General features: G+C 35.9%; 1 protein-coding gene and 1 pseudogene across 17 annotated transcripts in view; one reads left to right on the top strand and one right to left on the bottom strand.

Moving 5' to 3' along the window:
* DLG1 (discs large MAGUK scaffold protein 1) overlaps positions 1-18,190 on the top strand; it is a 248,247-nt gene that overhangs the window by 114,064 nt on the left and 115,993 nt on the right. For 12 of the 17 annotated variants that reach the window (XM_019651456.1, XM_019651484.1, XM_019651466.1 and 9 more), the window contains one exon: positions 7,630-7,728. The exons of the other annotated variants lie outside the window; for them this stretch is intronic. In XM_019651456.1, coding sequence (XP_019507001.1) covers positions 7,630-7,728 — 99 coding nt within the window. The remainder of the gene's footprint in view (positions 1-7,629; positions 7,729-18,190) is intronic. 17 annotated transcript variants of the gene reach the window in all.
* On the bottom strand, positions 13,238-13,584 carry LOC109387569 (40S ribosomal protein S26-like; annotated as a pseudogene).

Genomic DNA, 18,190 nt, shown 5'->3' on the forward strand with positions numbered 1-18,190 from the left:
AAAGAGTTCCAAAATTGCTTTGAAGGGTGGACTAGGCGCTGGTGTCGGTGCATAGCTTCCCAAGGGGAGTACTTTAAAGGTGACCATAGTGATATTCAGCAGCGATGTATGTAGCACTTTTTCTAGGATGAGATCACGAAGTTAAATGTTAGATCATATAAATACATACACACATTTATATCTCTATATATGTATCTATATATACAGAAATACATATTTACAGAGGGTGCCAAAAATATGTTTACAAATTTAGGAAAGGAAAACTATTAAAATTATAATAATATATACTGATAACAAAAGATGTATGCAAGTCCCGTTTGACCTGCAATTACAAGAGGTGCTCAGAGTGGTTATCATTCCCACCTAGGCACTCCTGATCATGGCAAACTTGAGCAACATTGACCAAAGTGTTTACTTGCATACATTTTTTTGACACCCCCGGTATATACATATATAGAGAAACCCATGCATTCACACCAGTACCTCCAATTTTAGTCTAAAACAACAAGTTTTGTGCTAATTTTCTCTTCCATATTTGTAACTCCCTTCTCTGATATGAGGAACTTTGACCCCATTATCCTTTATATGTTTGTTTGTTTGTTTGTTTGTTTGATCAGAATGCCCTGTTTGTAAGCAGTCTCCTATCACTGCTAGTGGACACACTCCTCACTCTGCCCTTTTACTCCGCTGAGGCCCCTACCATTTATGCCAGACTGCTGCTACTGCCACATAGATACTCTGTCACACTTGGGGTCCAACAAAACATTTCAGGCTGCTGCCACTGCTCTGCCCAGATAGATACCCTTCTTATCCTGCTCGGGCTCCAACACCCTGTGCCAGGCTGCTGCCACCCTTCCACTCCCTGCATACAGATGCTCTCCTCACCCTGCTTGGCTTCAACAGCTGTACTTTCCTGTTCAAGAAGTCTTTGCCTACACCAAGGTCATGGACAATATTCTATTATTATCTTCTAGAAACCTAAATTTTACACTTCTCTCAATTCTGTTAGCAACCATCTGGAATTAATTTAAGTATTGTATAAGGTAGGGATGAGGACTCATTTCATTTTTCATTTCTTTGCCCAGTTGATCCAGCAGCAGCAGTTCTTTTAAAAACATCTAGTTCTCGGGCCGGCCGAGTGGCGTGATGGTTGGGAGCTCGCTTGGGATGCCGGAGGGCCCCGGTTCGGATCCCACATGTGAGGGCCAGTGACACTGCCCTCCACAGCTAAGATGCTGAACAACAGCTCAACCTGGAGCTGGGCTGCCCTGAGTCGCCGGCGACGGCGTGGGAAAAAAAAAAAGAAAAGAAAAAAAAAAAACATCTAGTTCTCATGCTTTGTCAGAAATCAGGAGTTAGAATCTCTGGGTTTTCAAACATTTTTAAAGTGTCATATAAGCATTCCACCGAAAATTGGTTAGCATTTAAGTTATTCATTTTAAGCTCATAATGTGAAATTCAAAGGTTTTTTTTTCTATGTGAACAAACTATAAATGGCCACTGGAGGCCGCCACGTCAGGCCCACAGAGGCTTTACTCATAATGGCGTTTTTTGTGGTAAGATATATATAACATCAAATTTGCCACCTTAATCATTTTTAAGTGTACAATTAATTCAGTGCCATTAAGCACATTCACAGTGTTGTGCATCCATCACCATGTCCACCTGTAGAACTTTTTCATCATCCCCAACTGGGAACTGGTTTAGACTGGGAATATTAAAAAAGGATGAAGGGAAGCAAGGAGGGTCTGTCTGTTGGCTTAAAATCTCTTTCTGATCTACAGGAAATAAATCCAGTAACAGGAAGGAGTCCAGCAATTATTTTCCTAATTCTTCGCAGCTTACCTTTTGTGAGCCGAACCTCAGTTATAAAATGAAGGGTTGAGCTTGATCCCTAGCTTTTTCAAGTCTAATAGTCATATAAATCATTGAAATTTGTTAGCATCTTTTAGAACAATTAATATGAAGTGCATTTTCAGTTTATTTTTTAGAGAATGAGGTGGTGAGTGATCATAATTGTTTTTCTCTTGATATGAACAGTAGAGCTCCCATTCCTTACCCTGCATTATAATATCACTACATATTCATTGTTGACAATTGAAAAAGTAGAATGTGAAATAAAGAAGCAAGGGGAAAAGCTGCTTGTAATCCTGCCCTAAGTGGTTAACTTTTCAAACATTTTTTTCTTTATTTTTTTTTTTAATACTCAAGTTTCATCTTTCCTTTTTACTTAATGTCACATCATAGGCAGTATCCCATATGACTTGCAAACTGTTCTTAAAGATGATTTATAATTGTTACCTCATATTTAATCATATATAATTATCATTATTTACTTAAGAATTCCAAGACCTTTGGATATTTTGGATATTTCCCCAAGTAAAAACAATGCTCAAGAGACTATATTAAGCATATCAAAACATTTGCTTTTTAAACTATTCCTATAGGGTAGATTTCTAAAACTTCTTAGTCAGAGTTTAGACATGTTTAAGGCTACAGATAATTACTGCTAAATTGCTTTTCATAAAGTTTGCATGAATTTTTATATCCAAGAGCAGTGTGAGAGTACCTGTTTCCGTGCATTAAAAATTGTTTCCTGGGCCGGCCGAGTGGCGCAATGGTTAAGAGCTGGCTTGGGACACCAGAGGGCCCAGGTTCGGATCCCACATATGAGGGCCAGTGACACTGCCCTCTACAGCTAAGATGCTGAACAACAGCTCAACCTGGAGCTGGGCTACCGTGAGTCTCTGGCGACGGCGTAGGCTGCAGCCCCTGCTGTAGTGGAGTGCCAGGGCTGCTGTAGTGGAGTGCCATGGACTACTGTGTGTAGCCAGCAGCCAGCGTGAGCGGCCGTCCAGAAGCCGGCGACTAATCTGCCTCTCCCTCTCCCGGGAAGAGCGCAATGATGGTGCCAACTTGGGCCAGTGAAGCAACGTCCTCCACAACTAGACTGAAGAACAAAAGGATAGCAACTTGTCTGTTCCCCTTCCCCCAATAAAAATCTTAAAAAAAAAAATTGTTTCCTTTTTTATAATAATTTTTTTCAATTGTATTTGACATACAATATTATGTTAATTTCAGGTGCACACCATAATGATTAGACATTTTATAACTTACAAAGTGATCACCTCTTAAGTCTGGTACCCACCTGACACCATACCTAATTATTACAATATTGACTATATTCCCTATGCTCTACTTTACATCCTCATGACTGTTTTTATAACTGGTAATTTGCACATCTTAAACCCTTCCCACTTTTTACTCTTCCTCCTCAATCCCCCTCCCATCTGGAAACCTTCAAAATATTCTCTATATCTATAAGCTTGTTTCTGCTTTGTTTATTTTGTTTTTCAGATTCCACATATAAGTGAAATGATGTGGTATTTGTTTTTCTCTGTCTGACTGATTTCACTTAGCATAATACCCTATAAGTCCATCCATGTTGTTACAAATGGCAAGGTTTCTTTTTTTTTTTGGATGAATAATATTCTGTAGTATATATGTACCACATCTTCTTTACCCATTTGTCTATTGATGGACACTTAGGTTCCTTCCATATCTTTGTTATTGTAAATAATGCTGCAGTGAACATAAGGATGCATATGTCTTTTTGAATTAGTGTTTTGCGTTTTTTCGGATAACTGCTCATAAGTGAAATTACTGGGTCCTTCTTTGTCTCTTGTTGCAGCCTTTGTTTTAAAGTCTATGTTGTCTGAAATAAGTATTGCTACTCCAGCTTTTATTTTCATTTTAATGAAATACCTTTTTTCTTTTAGTCCCTTTACTTTTAGTCTGTGTATGTCTTTTGAAAAGTGAATCTCTTGTAGGCAGCATATGTAAGGGTTTTGTTTTCTTATTCATTCAGCTACCCTATGTCTTTTGATTGGAGAATTTAATCCATTTAAGTAATAATTGATAGCTATGTAGTTATTGCCATTTTGTTATTTATATTTTAGATCTTTTTTTCTTCTTCTTAAAGGAGTCCCTTTAATATTTGTTGTAATACTGGTTTGGTGGTGATGAACTCCTTTAGCTTTTTCTTGTCTGGGAAGCTCTTTATCTGTCCTTCAATTCTAAATGATAGCTTTGCAGGGTAGAGTAATCTTGGTTGTAGGTCCTTGCTTTTCATCACTTTACAGGCCAGAACGGATTTACACAGAATATTAAAACTTTCCATTGAGAAATCAGCTGACAGTCTTATGGGAGCTCCCTTGTAGGTAACTACCTGCTTTTTACTTGCTGCTTTTAAGATTCTCTCTTTGTCTTTAACCTTTGGTATTTTAATTATGATGTGTCTAGGTATGGGCCACTTCGGGTTCATCTTGTTTGGGACTCTCTGCACTTTCCAGACTTGTATGTTTAATTCCTTCACCAGGTTAGGGAAGTTTTCCATTATTTCTTCAGATAGGCTTTCAATTCCTTGCTCTCTCTCTTCTGGTGCAGGTCAAGGTCAGACGCTGCCTGTGCCCTGCCCGGGGCCACTTGTTCAGAGCTACAAAGTGATCAGCAGATGGTTGCCACTAGTGCTGGGCTTGGGGCTGCTTAGCAAGAGGTTTGGGGCATGCCGAGGCCAGTTGCTGGTTGTTTGGGGTTTGTGAACCTTCGAGACATTTTAGGAAAGTCCCCATTGTGTGCCAATGCAGGCCATTTGTATGGAAAAGCCAATGGAAGTGGCTTGAGTGGGCCTGGAAGTTGGGTGGGGTGAGGTCTCAGGAAATCATCAACGCAGGGTGAATTGTGTTAACTAGGTTGATGGAAACTCAGATATAGTGCCTGCCTGCCTGCGCAGGCTAGGTTTGGGGAGGGCTCAACAAAGCAACAATTGCATCTACCAGTACTTTTGTCTGACAGAAAGCTGCTGCTCTGTCTCTCGCTCTGAAGCCAGACAATTCCATTTCTTCCTCGTATGTCCCTGGCACTTGATGAGCTGCTGCCCCAGGACTGGAGCTCAAAGTGAGTGAGTATATCAGCAACTAAGTCTGTGCACAGGCCCTTTAAGAGGACGCCAGGGACTCCAGCAGCTCTCTGTCTCACTCAACTACAATTCCCTCAGATTCTCACAGCCAGAAATTATGGGGACTTTTCTTTCTGCACTAGGACCCTAGGCTGGGGAGCCTTATGTGGGGCTGGGGACCCCTCATTCCTCAGGGTGGGGGTGGTTCCATGGCCAAGATAACACTCCTGTTTCTTAACCACCACTCTGTGGGTATGGAGCCTTCCCATTTCCTGTCTGTGCCCCTCCTACCAGTCTCAACTTGGCTTCTGAATACCCTTAGTATAGCACTTCTGTTCAGCTAGTATTCAGGTGGTCCTCAATGAAGGTTCTATAATTTAGTTGTAATTTTGATGTAGTTGTGGGATGAGGTGAACACAGCATTTGGCTACTCTGCCATCTTGATTGGAAGTTTTCACATAAACATTTCTTTTTACTGTGGTAAAAAATTATATATGTACCTATATATAGTAAAAGTTGCCACTTTAACGAGTTTTAACTGTAGAACTCTGTGGCATCAGTTATATTTTCAGTGTTGTGCAGACACTATCACTACATTTCCAAAACCATTTCATCACCCCAAACTCTGTAAAAATGAAGCAGTAACTACCCAGGCTCCTCTCTCCCTAGCCCTTGGTAACTTGTAATCTTATTTCTATCTCTATAAATTTACCTATTCTAAATATTTCATATAAGTGGAATCATACAGTATTATCCTTTTATGTCTGGTTAATTTCACTTAACATGATGTTTTTGAGATTCATTCATGTTGTAGCATATATCTGAATTGCATTCTTTTTAATGGCTGAATAATATCCATTGTCTGTACATGTATATACCACATCTTGTTTATCTTTTCATCTGTTGATGGACAGTGGGGTTGTGTCCACCTTTGGACTGTTGTGAATAATGCATCATTGAATATTGGTGTAAAATATCCAATTCCCTGTCTTCATTTCTTTTGAGTACCTAGGAGTAGAATTACTGGGTTATATGGTAATCCTATTTCTAGTTTTTTGAGAACTGCCAAACTTTGCCTCAGGGCTACACCATTTTCCATTTCCACCAGCAATTTTTGAAGGTTCCAGTTTTGCACACATTCATCAGTACTTTCCATTTTTATTTTCCCTTATTATTACAGCCTGTAAGTAGGTCTGAAGTGATATATCATTGTAACTTTGATTTGCATTTCTCTAATGAATAATAATTATATCTTTTCATGTGGTTTTTGGCCATTTGTATATCTTTTTTGGAGAAACGTCTATTCAAGTTCTTTGCCCATTTTTTAATTGTCTCTGTTGTTGAGTTGGAGTTCTTTATGTATTCTGGATATTAAACTCTCATCAGATGTGTGATGTGCAAAGATTTTCTCCCATTCTATAGGTTGTCTTTTCACTTTCTTGATAATGCCCTTTGATAAAAGGGGTTTTAATTCTGTTTAAATCCTGTGTATGTATGTCACCTATGCTTTTCATGGCCATATTTAAGAATCCATTGTCAAATCCAGGGTCATAAAGATTTGCGCCTGTGTTTTCTTCTAAGAATTTTCTGGTCTTAGTACCTATATTTAGGTTGTTGATTATTTCCAATTAATTTTTCTATGTGATGTGAGGTAATGGTTCAACTTCATTCTTTTGCATGTGGATGTCCAGTTGTCCCAGCACCATTACTGAAGAGACTTCATGTATTTTTGATAAATTTTGATTGACACGATAGACAAAAAAGATCAATGTTGTAATTTCATTTTGTATTTTTTATCAGTGAGGAAAAGCATAGTTTCAAGTTTAGCAATTTGTTCTTTCTGTTTTCAGTCTTTTTAATGCACATTGTCCTCTTATTGATTTAATTTTAAGGTTTTCTTATACATGTAATACATGTCATTGGTATAGCAAATATTTCTGAATTCATTTTATAGGGATTGGGACTTATTACAAAACACCTTTTCTGTGTTCTAGTTACATCCTTTTAAAAAATAATTGATTGAAGTCAGATAGAGAAATTGAGTTTAAATATCAAAACTTTTTAAATTATGTCACTAGAGCTCCCACTCCTGTTTTCATTTTTCCAAGTGTCTGGCACGTAAGATACTCATTGAATGTTAGTTGAATTAATGACTTATAGACATTTAAGGCAGATTATTACAGTTCTTGATAGTAGAGGTTAATGGCAAAGATTATTTTAAATAATTCAGTTTCAATTTTGAAGTCCTTTGAGTCTTTTGTGGATTTGTAAAGCCCAATTGCTTACAGGATGGGCTAATGAAATTACTTTTGATTCTTTGGAGGAAAGTAGTCAAATATATTCTGAATGCTAGAAAAATATTTTGTAGTGTGTCTCTGAAGCGAGTATCTTGTCCTAGAGGAGTATTATAAGTCATTATCTTTTTTTATTTTCATTTAAATATCTAAGGAGTAGTAACTCATTTTAACTAGAGTAGTTAAAATTACTGGTGATATAATTATTTCTAAAATAATTTCTGGAGATAATTTTCTCATTTAAATTGAAGTAGCATATTACTATTTTACCTGTTTCTCAATTATTTCTGAAAACTATCTTTATGTCAGTACTTTCTGTTATGTGTTTCCTTTTTATTTTGGTATTTTTCCTGATTTTGTGTCGTTGATGATTTTTAGCCAACAGAAGCTGTACCTCTCTCTTCTCCCACTGTCCCTGTGATCCCTGTCCTGCCAGTCCCTGCTGAGAATACTGTCATCCTACCCACCATACTACAGGTTATTAGTTTCTTTTTTCTTTATAAAAATTTAATTTGCTTTTAATGTTTCATTTGTGTTTTTTCAACGTGTTTTAATTATTTCTTTGTTAGATTTGGTAATTCACATTGAGCTTCAATTGGTATTTTTAGGGAATTAAGTATTTGGGATTTAATATAAAATAGGTTCAGTATTTGCCATTTTATTAGGTTGTCTATGAAAGAGGACACATTCTAAACTTCATAATAATATGAAACTCCTTAGATTTGTTACTGTGCCTTTTGTACTTGTAAATGTTTGAAACAGTTTTAAATATTTTTGCTTTTGGAAAATTTATTTTTTTTAAATATTAAAAATCATTGTCTTCCTGATGTTGTACTTGATGTGTCATTTTATATAGCATTTTGTTTCCTGGTATATATGTATCTTCTTTGGAAAATAATCCTTCTGTCATTTGGTTAGGTAATATACTTAACATTTATTAGTTAAAAATAATAGCCAATGTATATATAAAGCATATGGGAATTTTTTGTGCTGTGTTTGCATCTTTTCTGTAATTTTGTTATTTATTTATTTTTCCCTTTTTATTTTTTATTTTTATTATTAGTTTCATGTGTACAGAACAACACAATAGTTATCCTTTTAACCCCTCACAAAGTAACAACTTTTCTGTAATTTTAAAACGTTTATAAAATAAAAAATTTCTTTTTAAAAAGTTAATGTATGACAGTCAAAAAATAAAATTAAGTAATAGCCAAATATCAGATTCTGAACCTTTTTGCTTTCAAAGCTTTAGTAATTCCAAGGGATGGCTTGTTAAGACACTAGCTGCCTTACCAACAGTGTCATCCAAAGTCAAAAATAGTGGTAGTATTATTAAGTATAAAATAATGATCTTTGGTTTGAAAGATCTCAGTCTTATTTAAGGTGTAAATAAATACATTTTTAGGTGTTTTTGCAATTATTGATCTGTAGCATAAAATCTAGTAAAAATAGTATGTTTTCTATGTAAATGCAGTTTCAGAATAAGTCCCATTCGTGGAAAAATGGGATATCAACTGTGATTGCTCACATCTCAGTGCCCCCCCTCCTTTTTTTAAAGATTGTGGGGAATTGGGGGAGGGGAACAGACAAGTTGCTGCCCTTTCGTTCTTCAGTCTAGTTGTGGAGGCCATTGCTTCACTGGCCCATGTTGGTATTATCATTGCGCTCTTCCCAGTGGAGGCAGTCGCTCATCACCATTGGACAGCCACTCACGGCAGCTCACAAAAGCACACACCAGCTGCCAGCCAGCCCCACTGCAGCCTACGCAGTCACCAGTGACTCACAGCAGCCCAGCTCAAGCTGTTGTTCACCATCTTAGCTGTAGAGGGCACAGCGTCACTGGCCCTCATGTGGGATCCAAACCAGGGTCCTGCTGCTCAGAGCTGGTGTCCCAAGCCAAGTCCTAACCAACGCACCACTTGGCCGGCTCCTCTCCCCCTTTTTTACAAGGTGAAAATCAATGGGAACATCATAAAAAATAGAATTCTAGGGGAAATTACAGGTATTACACTAAGACTTTAATAATTCTGAGTAAGCAGCCTAAGGGTTATTAAAATGTAGTAATGTAACATCTTTACAAGTATCTAGGATTTAGTTAATACAGTATTTTTTTAAGTTGGAGATTTGAAAGTTTATTTTACTCTTGTCACTTCAGTTTATCTTTTGATGTTAGAATGGTTTTCCAGAATCCTTTGAAATTTTGTAGTAGTTTTTCTTACACTCAATAGTGAATCTGTCCTTTCCTGTTTAAAGTGCTCTGATTTATTTACTCCAAGTACCACCAACATAGCATCCACTACATACACTTGGAAATTGTTGAGACATTGCATAGCCTTGTAGTTATAAAGCTCTTAAGAGTCAGTTTGATCTGGTTTGGAATTCCAGTCCTACCACTTACTAGCTGTGTAACTAACTGAGAAGTTTATTTAATTACTCTGAGCTTCTGTTTACGTATGTGTAACACTGAAGGTAATAGTAGTACTACCTTGAGATGTTTAACAATAATTAAAAGAATAATAATGCATGTGCAGGTGGCACATGATCTTGGCTATTCATATTGGTTAATTTATATTTCTTTGAAACAATAAACCCAGGAACAAGTTTATAAAACAAATGAGGATATCTGCATAAGAGAGAGGCTTATTTATTCTACCCAGTCTCATTTTAGGTTTTAAATACACTACAAAAGCCCATGAAGGGTAGTTTATTAATTTATGTTGTGTTGTGTGAGAAGCCTCATTTTTCAGTATACATAGCTGTTTTCCTGATTAATGGCATTTAACATGTACATTACAAAATTAATACAATTGATTAAAATATTTGTCCCCAAATAAATTTTGAAGGCCATAGTTAATATATAACCCAGCTTTAACGTTTTAAATGGATAAAATTTTTCTTCTAAGGATCTGCTACTTTACATTTTAGATGCATCAGGATGTACTAGAAATAGAAGCAGAAGACACAAGATTCAGGGTCTAGTTCTGCCTTTGTGACTCAAACAAGTTACCTAGCCTCTCTGAATTTAATACTTATTTCATCTATTAAAATGGGAGATAACGCCTCCCTGACTGCTACTTAAAAATGAGTTTGAGAATCAGGCAAATTAGACAGATAGCTAGATAGATCATAATTTTTATCTTTCATTTCTTGTAAAACTTTTATACTTTCCAGAGTAATTTTTTATTGATATGTTATTTAAATTTTATGAAAACCCTCTACAGTAGGAATTAATGCTTATTATACAGAGTGTACAAACTTGCAGTTGCCGAAAGAGCATGGACTTACTTTACATATATATAAAACAACACCTATCACTTCCTGGCCTCACTCAACATTTTCTGATATCCCTTTCTGGCTGCGTGATTGTGGGGAAATTACTCAGCTTCTCAGAGCCTCAGTTTCTTTTCATAGAAACTGATAACATAGTAAGTGAATAACAGATGCTAGTTCTTCCTACTGGATATATAATCATATAATGTCTGTGACACTGGCGTATTAAATACACAGGCTTATTTCCATCCCAGGATAAACATTCTGGTTTAAAACCAGATGCTTTAGACCTCTATTTCTACCAGTTATAAGGGGCTATCATGTAATTAAGGTATTGTTGAAAATCCTTAAAGAGCCTTTTTAACCATACAACATCGATATATAACTGCAGTGCCTTTTTTTGTGTGATTTTGTGATTTGTTTGCTTTTGTTTTGTATTATTTCAAATCATTTCAAACTTACAGTAAGTTGTAAGAATAGTACAGAGAAATCCCATATACCTTTATGGGATATATTACCATAGTACAATATTTTTTAGTTTGAGGATCAAGCAAATTATACAGATAGCTAGATAGATCACAGTTTTTGTCTTTTATTACTTGTAGAACTTTTATACTTCTCAGAGTAATTTTTTATTGATAGGTCATTTAAATTTTATGAAAGCCCTCTACAGTAGGAATTATGCTTATTATATGGTATTACTCTATAATAAGCATAATTACATGCTTATAATTTTTGTTAAAAAATTAAAGTTTTAACAAAAATTATAAGCATATAGTACAATGAGCTAAATTAGAAGATTAGCTAAGAACAAAAATATTTACAAGAGAACAGTCTAGTTATTTTGTAGAATATCCTTCAGTTTGTGTTTGTTTGATGCATTTTCATAATTAGATCGAGGTCATATATTTTTTCCAATTTTTTTTGTTGTGGTAAAATACCCATAATGTAAAATTTACTACCTTAATCATTTTTAAGTTTACAGTTCAGTGGTATTACATATATTCATATTATTGTGTAACCATCACTGTCATCTATCTGCAAAACTCTTTTCATCTTACAAAACTAAAACTCTATACCCATTAAATAATAAATTCCCATTCCTGCCTCCCCCCAGGCCCTGGCAGTCATCATTTTCCTTTCTGTCTCAATGATTTCAACTCCTCTAAATACCTAAGTTGAATCATATAGCATTTGTCTTTTTGTGACTAAGTTATTATATGTAGCATAATGTCCTCAAAGTTAACCCATATGTAGTAACCCAGTTGTAGCATATATAGCATTGAATTTAATTTCTTTTGAAGGCTAAATGATATCCCACTTTAGGTATATACCACATTTTACTTTTCCTTTCATCTGTCGATGGACTGGGGTTGCTTCCACATTTTAGCTCTTGTGAGTAATGCTGCTGTGAACACATGTGTACAAATACTTCTTCTAGACCCTGCTTTCAATTCTCTTGAGTATATACCCAAAAGTGGAATTATTGGATCATATGGTAATTTTTTTTTAACTGCCATACTGTTTTCCACAGCGGGTGTATTATTGTATATATTCCTAGCAGCAGTGCACAGTGGTTCCAATTTCTCCACACCCTCACCCACGCTTGTTATCTTCTTTTTTCGTGATAGTAGCCAGCCTAATGGGTGCAAGGTGATCTCATTGTAGTATTCACTTGCAGTTTCCTAATGATTAGTGATGCTAAGCATCTTTTCATATGCTTATTGACAATTTGTATGTCTTCTGTGGAGAAATGTATTGAAGTCCTTTACCCATTTATATGTCAGGTTGTTTGTTTTTGTTGTTGAGTTTTGGGAATTCTCTATATATTCTAGATATTTCTTGTCAGATACATGATTTGCAAATATTTTCTCCCATCGTGTAGTTGTATTTTACTCTATGCATAGTGTCTTTGATACACAAAAATTTTTAATTTTCAGGAAGTCCAAATTGTCTATATATTCTTGTGTTACCTGTGTCTTTGGTGTTGTAGCCAGTGAATCATTGACAAATCCAGTGTAATGAAGCTTTTGTGCTATGTTATCTTCTAAGAGTTTTATTGTTTTAGGTCTAACATTTAGGTCCTTGATCCATTCTGAGTTAATTTTTGTATATGGCATTAGGTAAGGGTCCAACTTCATTCCCTTGCATATGGATATCCAGTTTTCCCAGCACCATTTGTTGAAAAGGCTGTCTATTCACCATTAAATAGTCCTGGCACACTTGTTGAAAATAATTTGACCATATATGTGAGGGTTTATTTTGGACTCTGTTTCAATTGGTCTGTACATCTGTCTTTATGCCAGTGCCAAACTGTTTTGACTACTGCAGTTTTGTAGTAAGTTTTGAAATGAGGAAGTGTGAGTCTTCCATCTTTGATCTTCTTTCAGGATTGTTTTGGTTATCAGATTCCTTGAGATTCCACATGAATTTTCAGATGGACTTTTCTACTTCTGCAAAAAACTTAATTGGGATTTTTGATAGGGATTGGTAGGGATTGGATTGAATCTGTATATCACTTTGGGTAATAATGACATCTTAACAATATTAAGTCTTCTAATCCATGAACACGGAATGTGTTTCCATTTATTTCTGTAGTCTTTAATTTCTTTCAGCAATGTTTTGTAGTTTTCATTATACAAGCTTTTCCCCTTATTGGATAAATTCATTCCTCATTATTTTATTCTTTTAGATGCTTTCTCATAGATTTAGCTCCTTATATGGGTGTTGGTGGAGGTCAGGGGGCAGCACCGGCAGGTCTAAACTGGAGTTAGGGGTGTTCAGTCCTTCAAGGCTTTCCCAGAGCAATTCTTGACTAGTTTGCTGTGAATTGTGCAGCTTACACAGTAATGTAGTTTCACATATAGTGTGGGAAGTACAAGGCTTCAAAGACACTTGCTTCAGAAATGTCCCTAATGGCTGCGGCCTCAACTACATTTCAAATGATGGACTTCTTAATGGCCTTCCTTGAGCACGCGTTGGGCACAGTTGGTGCAACAAATAGGCTGCACATGGCCATTGGCCCTTTTTGGCACTATCATCGTTCCTTCTTTTCTTGGTCATCTTGGAACCAAGGACCTGAAAGAGCTTGCTTCATTTATTTTGATGGTTGTCATTAGATACATAAATGTTTATAATTGTTATATCTTCTTGCTATATTGAATCTTATATTATTATGTAATGTCCTTCTTAACTCTTATAACCTTTTTCATTTAAATTCTATTTTGTCTAATATTAATATAGCCACTACTGCTATTTCTGGTTACTATTTGCATGAATGTCTTTTTCCCATCCTTTTACTTTTAACCTGTATGTGTCTTTGGATCTCAAATTAGTTGTATAGACAGCATATGTTTTTATCCATTCTTCCAATTTTTTTTTGATTGAAGAATTTATCCATTTACATTTAAAGTAATTACTGAAAAAGGAGGGACTTGTGTCATTCTGCTATTTGTTTTCTATATTTCGTTCCTTGTATCTTTTTTTCCCCTTATTCCCTGTCCAGTTGATTTTTTTTTTATAATGAAATGTTTAAATTCCTTTTCCATTTTATTTTGTGTGTATTCTTTAGCTATTTTCTTTGTGGTTGCCATGGGGATTAAATTGAGCATACTAAAATTATAACAGCCTAATTTGAATTTATACCAGCTTTCCTTCAATAATATATAGAAATCTCTGCTCCTTTAACAGTTCCATCCCCACCTCTTTCAGTTGTTGATGTCACAGAATTATATATTTAAACATTATATATCCAAAAACATGTAAACTAATAATTTTTAAATGTATTTGTGCTTTAAATTATGTAGAAAACAAATACGGAGTTACAAAGCTAAGTTACTATAATATCAGCCTTTAGGCTAATTGATTTTAGTTATTTACTAATATTGACTAATTCTTTACCAATAATTAGCTTTTAGACTAATAGATTTAGAATAACTTTTAAATATAATTTTTAAAAAATTAATCTCTTAAATCATGTAGAAAACAAAAAGTTAAAAACAATGTTAAAAGCCACTGTTACAATAACACTAGCTTTTATCATTGTCCTTGTGTTTATTTTACTGAGATCTTTATTTCTTCAAACACCCTGAGTTACTGTCTGGTGTCATTTCAACCTGAAGGACTCACTTTAGCATACCTTTCAAGGCAGGTCTACTGGTGATGAACTCCCTCAGTTTTTGTTTATTTGGGAATGTCTTAATTCCTCCCTCACATATGAAGGAGAGTTCCGCTAGATATAGAGCTCTTCGTTGACGTTTTTTTTCTTTTAGCACTTTGAATATATCAGCCCACTGCCTTCTGACCTCCAGAGTATCTGATGAGAAATCTTATTGAGAATCTTTTGTATGTAGCAAGTTACTTCTTTCTTGCTGCTTTCAAAATTCTGTCTTGGTCTTTCAACAGTTTGTAATATGTCTTAGCTTGAATCTCTGAATTTATTCTACATTGAGTTTGTTGAGTTTCTTGGATGTTTATATTCATGTCTATTATCAAATTTGGAAATGTTTTATCTATTATTTCTTCAGATATTCTCTCTTATCTTTAATCTCTTTCTTTTCCTTCAGGGACTCCCACAATCAATGTGTATGTTGGTCTGCTTAATGGTGGCCCACAGATATGTTGTTACTCTGGTCATTTTTCTTTAGTCTTTTCTTTCTGTTCTGACTTAATAATTTTCATGGACCTATCTTCAAGTCCACTGATATTTTTTTTTCTTCTGCCTAATTAAATCTACCTTTTGAATTGCTATAGTGAATTTTTCATTTCAATTATTGTACTTTTCACAGCTCCAGAATTTCCTTTCGGTTTCGCTTTAGGTTTTGTTTTATTGATTTTTTTTTTTCATTTTACTCATACATCATCATCTTGACTTTGTTCACCTTATCATTTAGTTCTGTGAACATCATTAACATAGTTATTTTAAAGTCTTTTTCTAGTTGCTCTGCCACCAGGTCTTTTTCAAAGACAGTTTTTTCCTTCTTCTTTGAATGAACCATACTTTCCTGTTTCTTTGTATGCCTTGTGATTTTTTGTTGTTGTTCAAAACTGGCCATTTGAATCTTATGATGGGATAACTTTGGAAATCAGATTTTCCCTAGCATTGCTTTTTCTTTTTTTGGTTTTGGGGTTTTTCTGTTTGGTTTGATTTGGTTTTTGATTTTTTGGTTGTTGTAAGCTATCTTTCTGCTAAAGACCAGCCTGCATTATAAACCTAAGGTCTTTTCAGGTCTTTTCTATGCACAGTGACATTCTGATTTCTTCATATATGTGGTTACGTTTGAATATTTTTGTTTTCAGGGTCTGGCTCTCAAAAGGGGAAAATGAGAAAAATGAAATGGTATGAGGAGATACTTGCCCTTTAAATCACCTTGAAGTCACTTCAGCCCGAGGGGGAGGGCCTTGCATTAAATCGGGGAGGTTCAACAACAATGGCCACTGCCTCTGATTGCACTTCTGTGATGAGTCAGATCACTGATCCCCTGTATTTGGAGGTCAGGGCCTTTTTTTGCCCACCCTGGCTTATGCAAGCTTTGTGCCAGATGTTCCAGGAACACATGCACAGCTAGCTGTCTGTTACAGGACTGAGGAGTGGGAGTTGGGTAGTTGCAACTGTACTAAGAGCTGAAATTGACTGAATTAACCTCAGTTTACCATCCGTTACTTCCCCTGGAAGTTGCAAGCTTTTGCAAGACTACATGGTTTTAAAATAGTTACATCTGATATATTCTGCCAGTGCAATTGTTATCTAGGTGGAGAGACAGATTTGTAGTGCTTCCTATCCAACCATCTTCCCAGAATTCACCCTATTTGTTTTTTCAGTCACTTTAATTTACAGTGATTACCTCAGTGATAGCATTTAACTTTTGATGCAGTGTGTCTGAAATTACAATCCAGTATGTATTCTCTGGGGTTTATGAAAAAAATTCATTTATAATTTACTAGGGGAGAAAGAGACATTAAACAAATAATATAATGAAATTTGATAAATGCTAAAAAGGAAAAATATAATGTACAGCATAAAAGCATTTTCTAATCTAATTTTGGCCTATTTTTAAATAACTGGATCTTAGAATTCTTTTAGCACAATTTTTAGAAATGTGGTATTGCCCTCTGAAATAGTGTATGGATGCTGCAGTGTTGTAACAGCGGTTCCTCCGAGGGCCTTTATTACTGAAATACAGTAGTAAAAGTTGGATGAACAAAATTGTTAAGTCTTGTTATTGATACTTGGGTCAAATTCTTTAGGGATTTCTTAGTTTTTTCTGAAATATCCCTGCCCCTTTACCACACACCCCTTACACCCCCATCTCTAAATGAATTGTAGAACTTTGTTATTGTCCAAGTTGAAACATACACAGAGGTATATATTGTTAGTAAATGATAATAGAATAGGTTTCTAAGGTTTACAACATATTTCCTTTTATATTACATCACTGAATCCTCATACAGTTCTCTTGTGTAAAGGCATGTGTTCTTGTCTCTTTATAGATGGAGAAAATGAGTTTCAGTAACACTTGTGATTTACCTATATGGTCAAAGTCATTGAATGGTAGAGTGAGGTAAGAGGGAGACATAGAACCAGGTCTTTTGATAAGTGTCACTTGAAGCAAAATGCAGGGAAGGGTTTTTTTGTTGTTGTTAATTTGAAAAAACTTTCACACAGATTCTTTTCAAGCCTTGTTTGATTTCCTCCTAAGCAAAACTGGTAATTCCATGCTACCTGTTCTCCTACCCACAGTCCTGTTTATGGATCCCAAGGTCTTAAACAAACCAGAGTTGCTACTGTTTTTGATTTTAGTACTCTTTATCTCAGCTATCTGAAAGTATGTACTTTTTTAAAACTTAGTTTTAGCTGTACAAAACAACATAATAATTAGACATTTACACCCCTCACAAAGTGATAACCGCCCCCTAAGTCTACTACCCCTCTGACATCGTACATAGCCATTACAATACCATTGACTATATTCCCTGTGCTGTACTTGACATCCCATGACTGTGTGTGTGTATGTGTGTGTGTGTGTGTGTATATATATATATATATATATATATATATATATATATATATATATATATATGTATGATGTGTGATCAAAAACTATGGTGAATGTTTAAATTAAAAAATATTGGGCCGGCCGAGTGGCTCAGTTGGTTAAGAGCACAAGCTCTGAGCAAAAGGGTTGCCAGTTCAATTCCCACATGGGCCAGTTAGGTGCGCCCAAGCTGAGCTGCCACTGAGCTGCCAACAAGTAGCAGGATGGCTCAAAGGTGAGAGCACATGCTCCTAACAACAAGGTTGCTGGTTTGACTCCCACATGGGATGGTGGGCTATGCCCACTTGCAACTAAGATTGAACATGGCATCTTGAGCTGAGCTGCCCTGAGTTGCCAACGGGTGGCCAGATGGCTCAGTGCTTAGAGCATATGCTCTTAGCAACAAGGTTGCCGGTTCGACGCCCACATGGGATGGTGGGCTATGCCCACCCGCAACTAAGATTGAACACGACACCTTGAGCTGAGTGACCACGAGCTCCCAATGGGCGGCCAGATGGCAACTGGACTTGGAGCTGAACTAGCTGCACCCTCCACATCTAAGACTGAAGGATAAAACTTCACTGTTCCCCTTCCCCAATTCCCCAACACTGTTCCCCTTTCTCAATTCCCCAATT

Source organism: Hipposideros armiger, unplaced genomic scaffold (assembly GCF_001890085.2).
Source record: "Hipposideros armiger isolate ML-2016 unplaced genomic scaffold, ASM189008v1 scaffold_8, whole genome shotgun sequence".
NCBI lineage: Eukaryota > Metazoa > Chordata > Mammalia > Chiroptera > Hipposideridae > Hipposideros > Hipposideros armiger.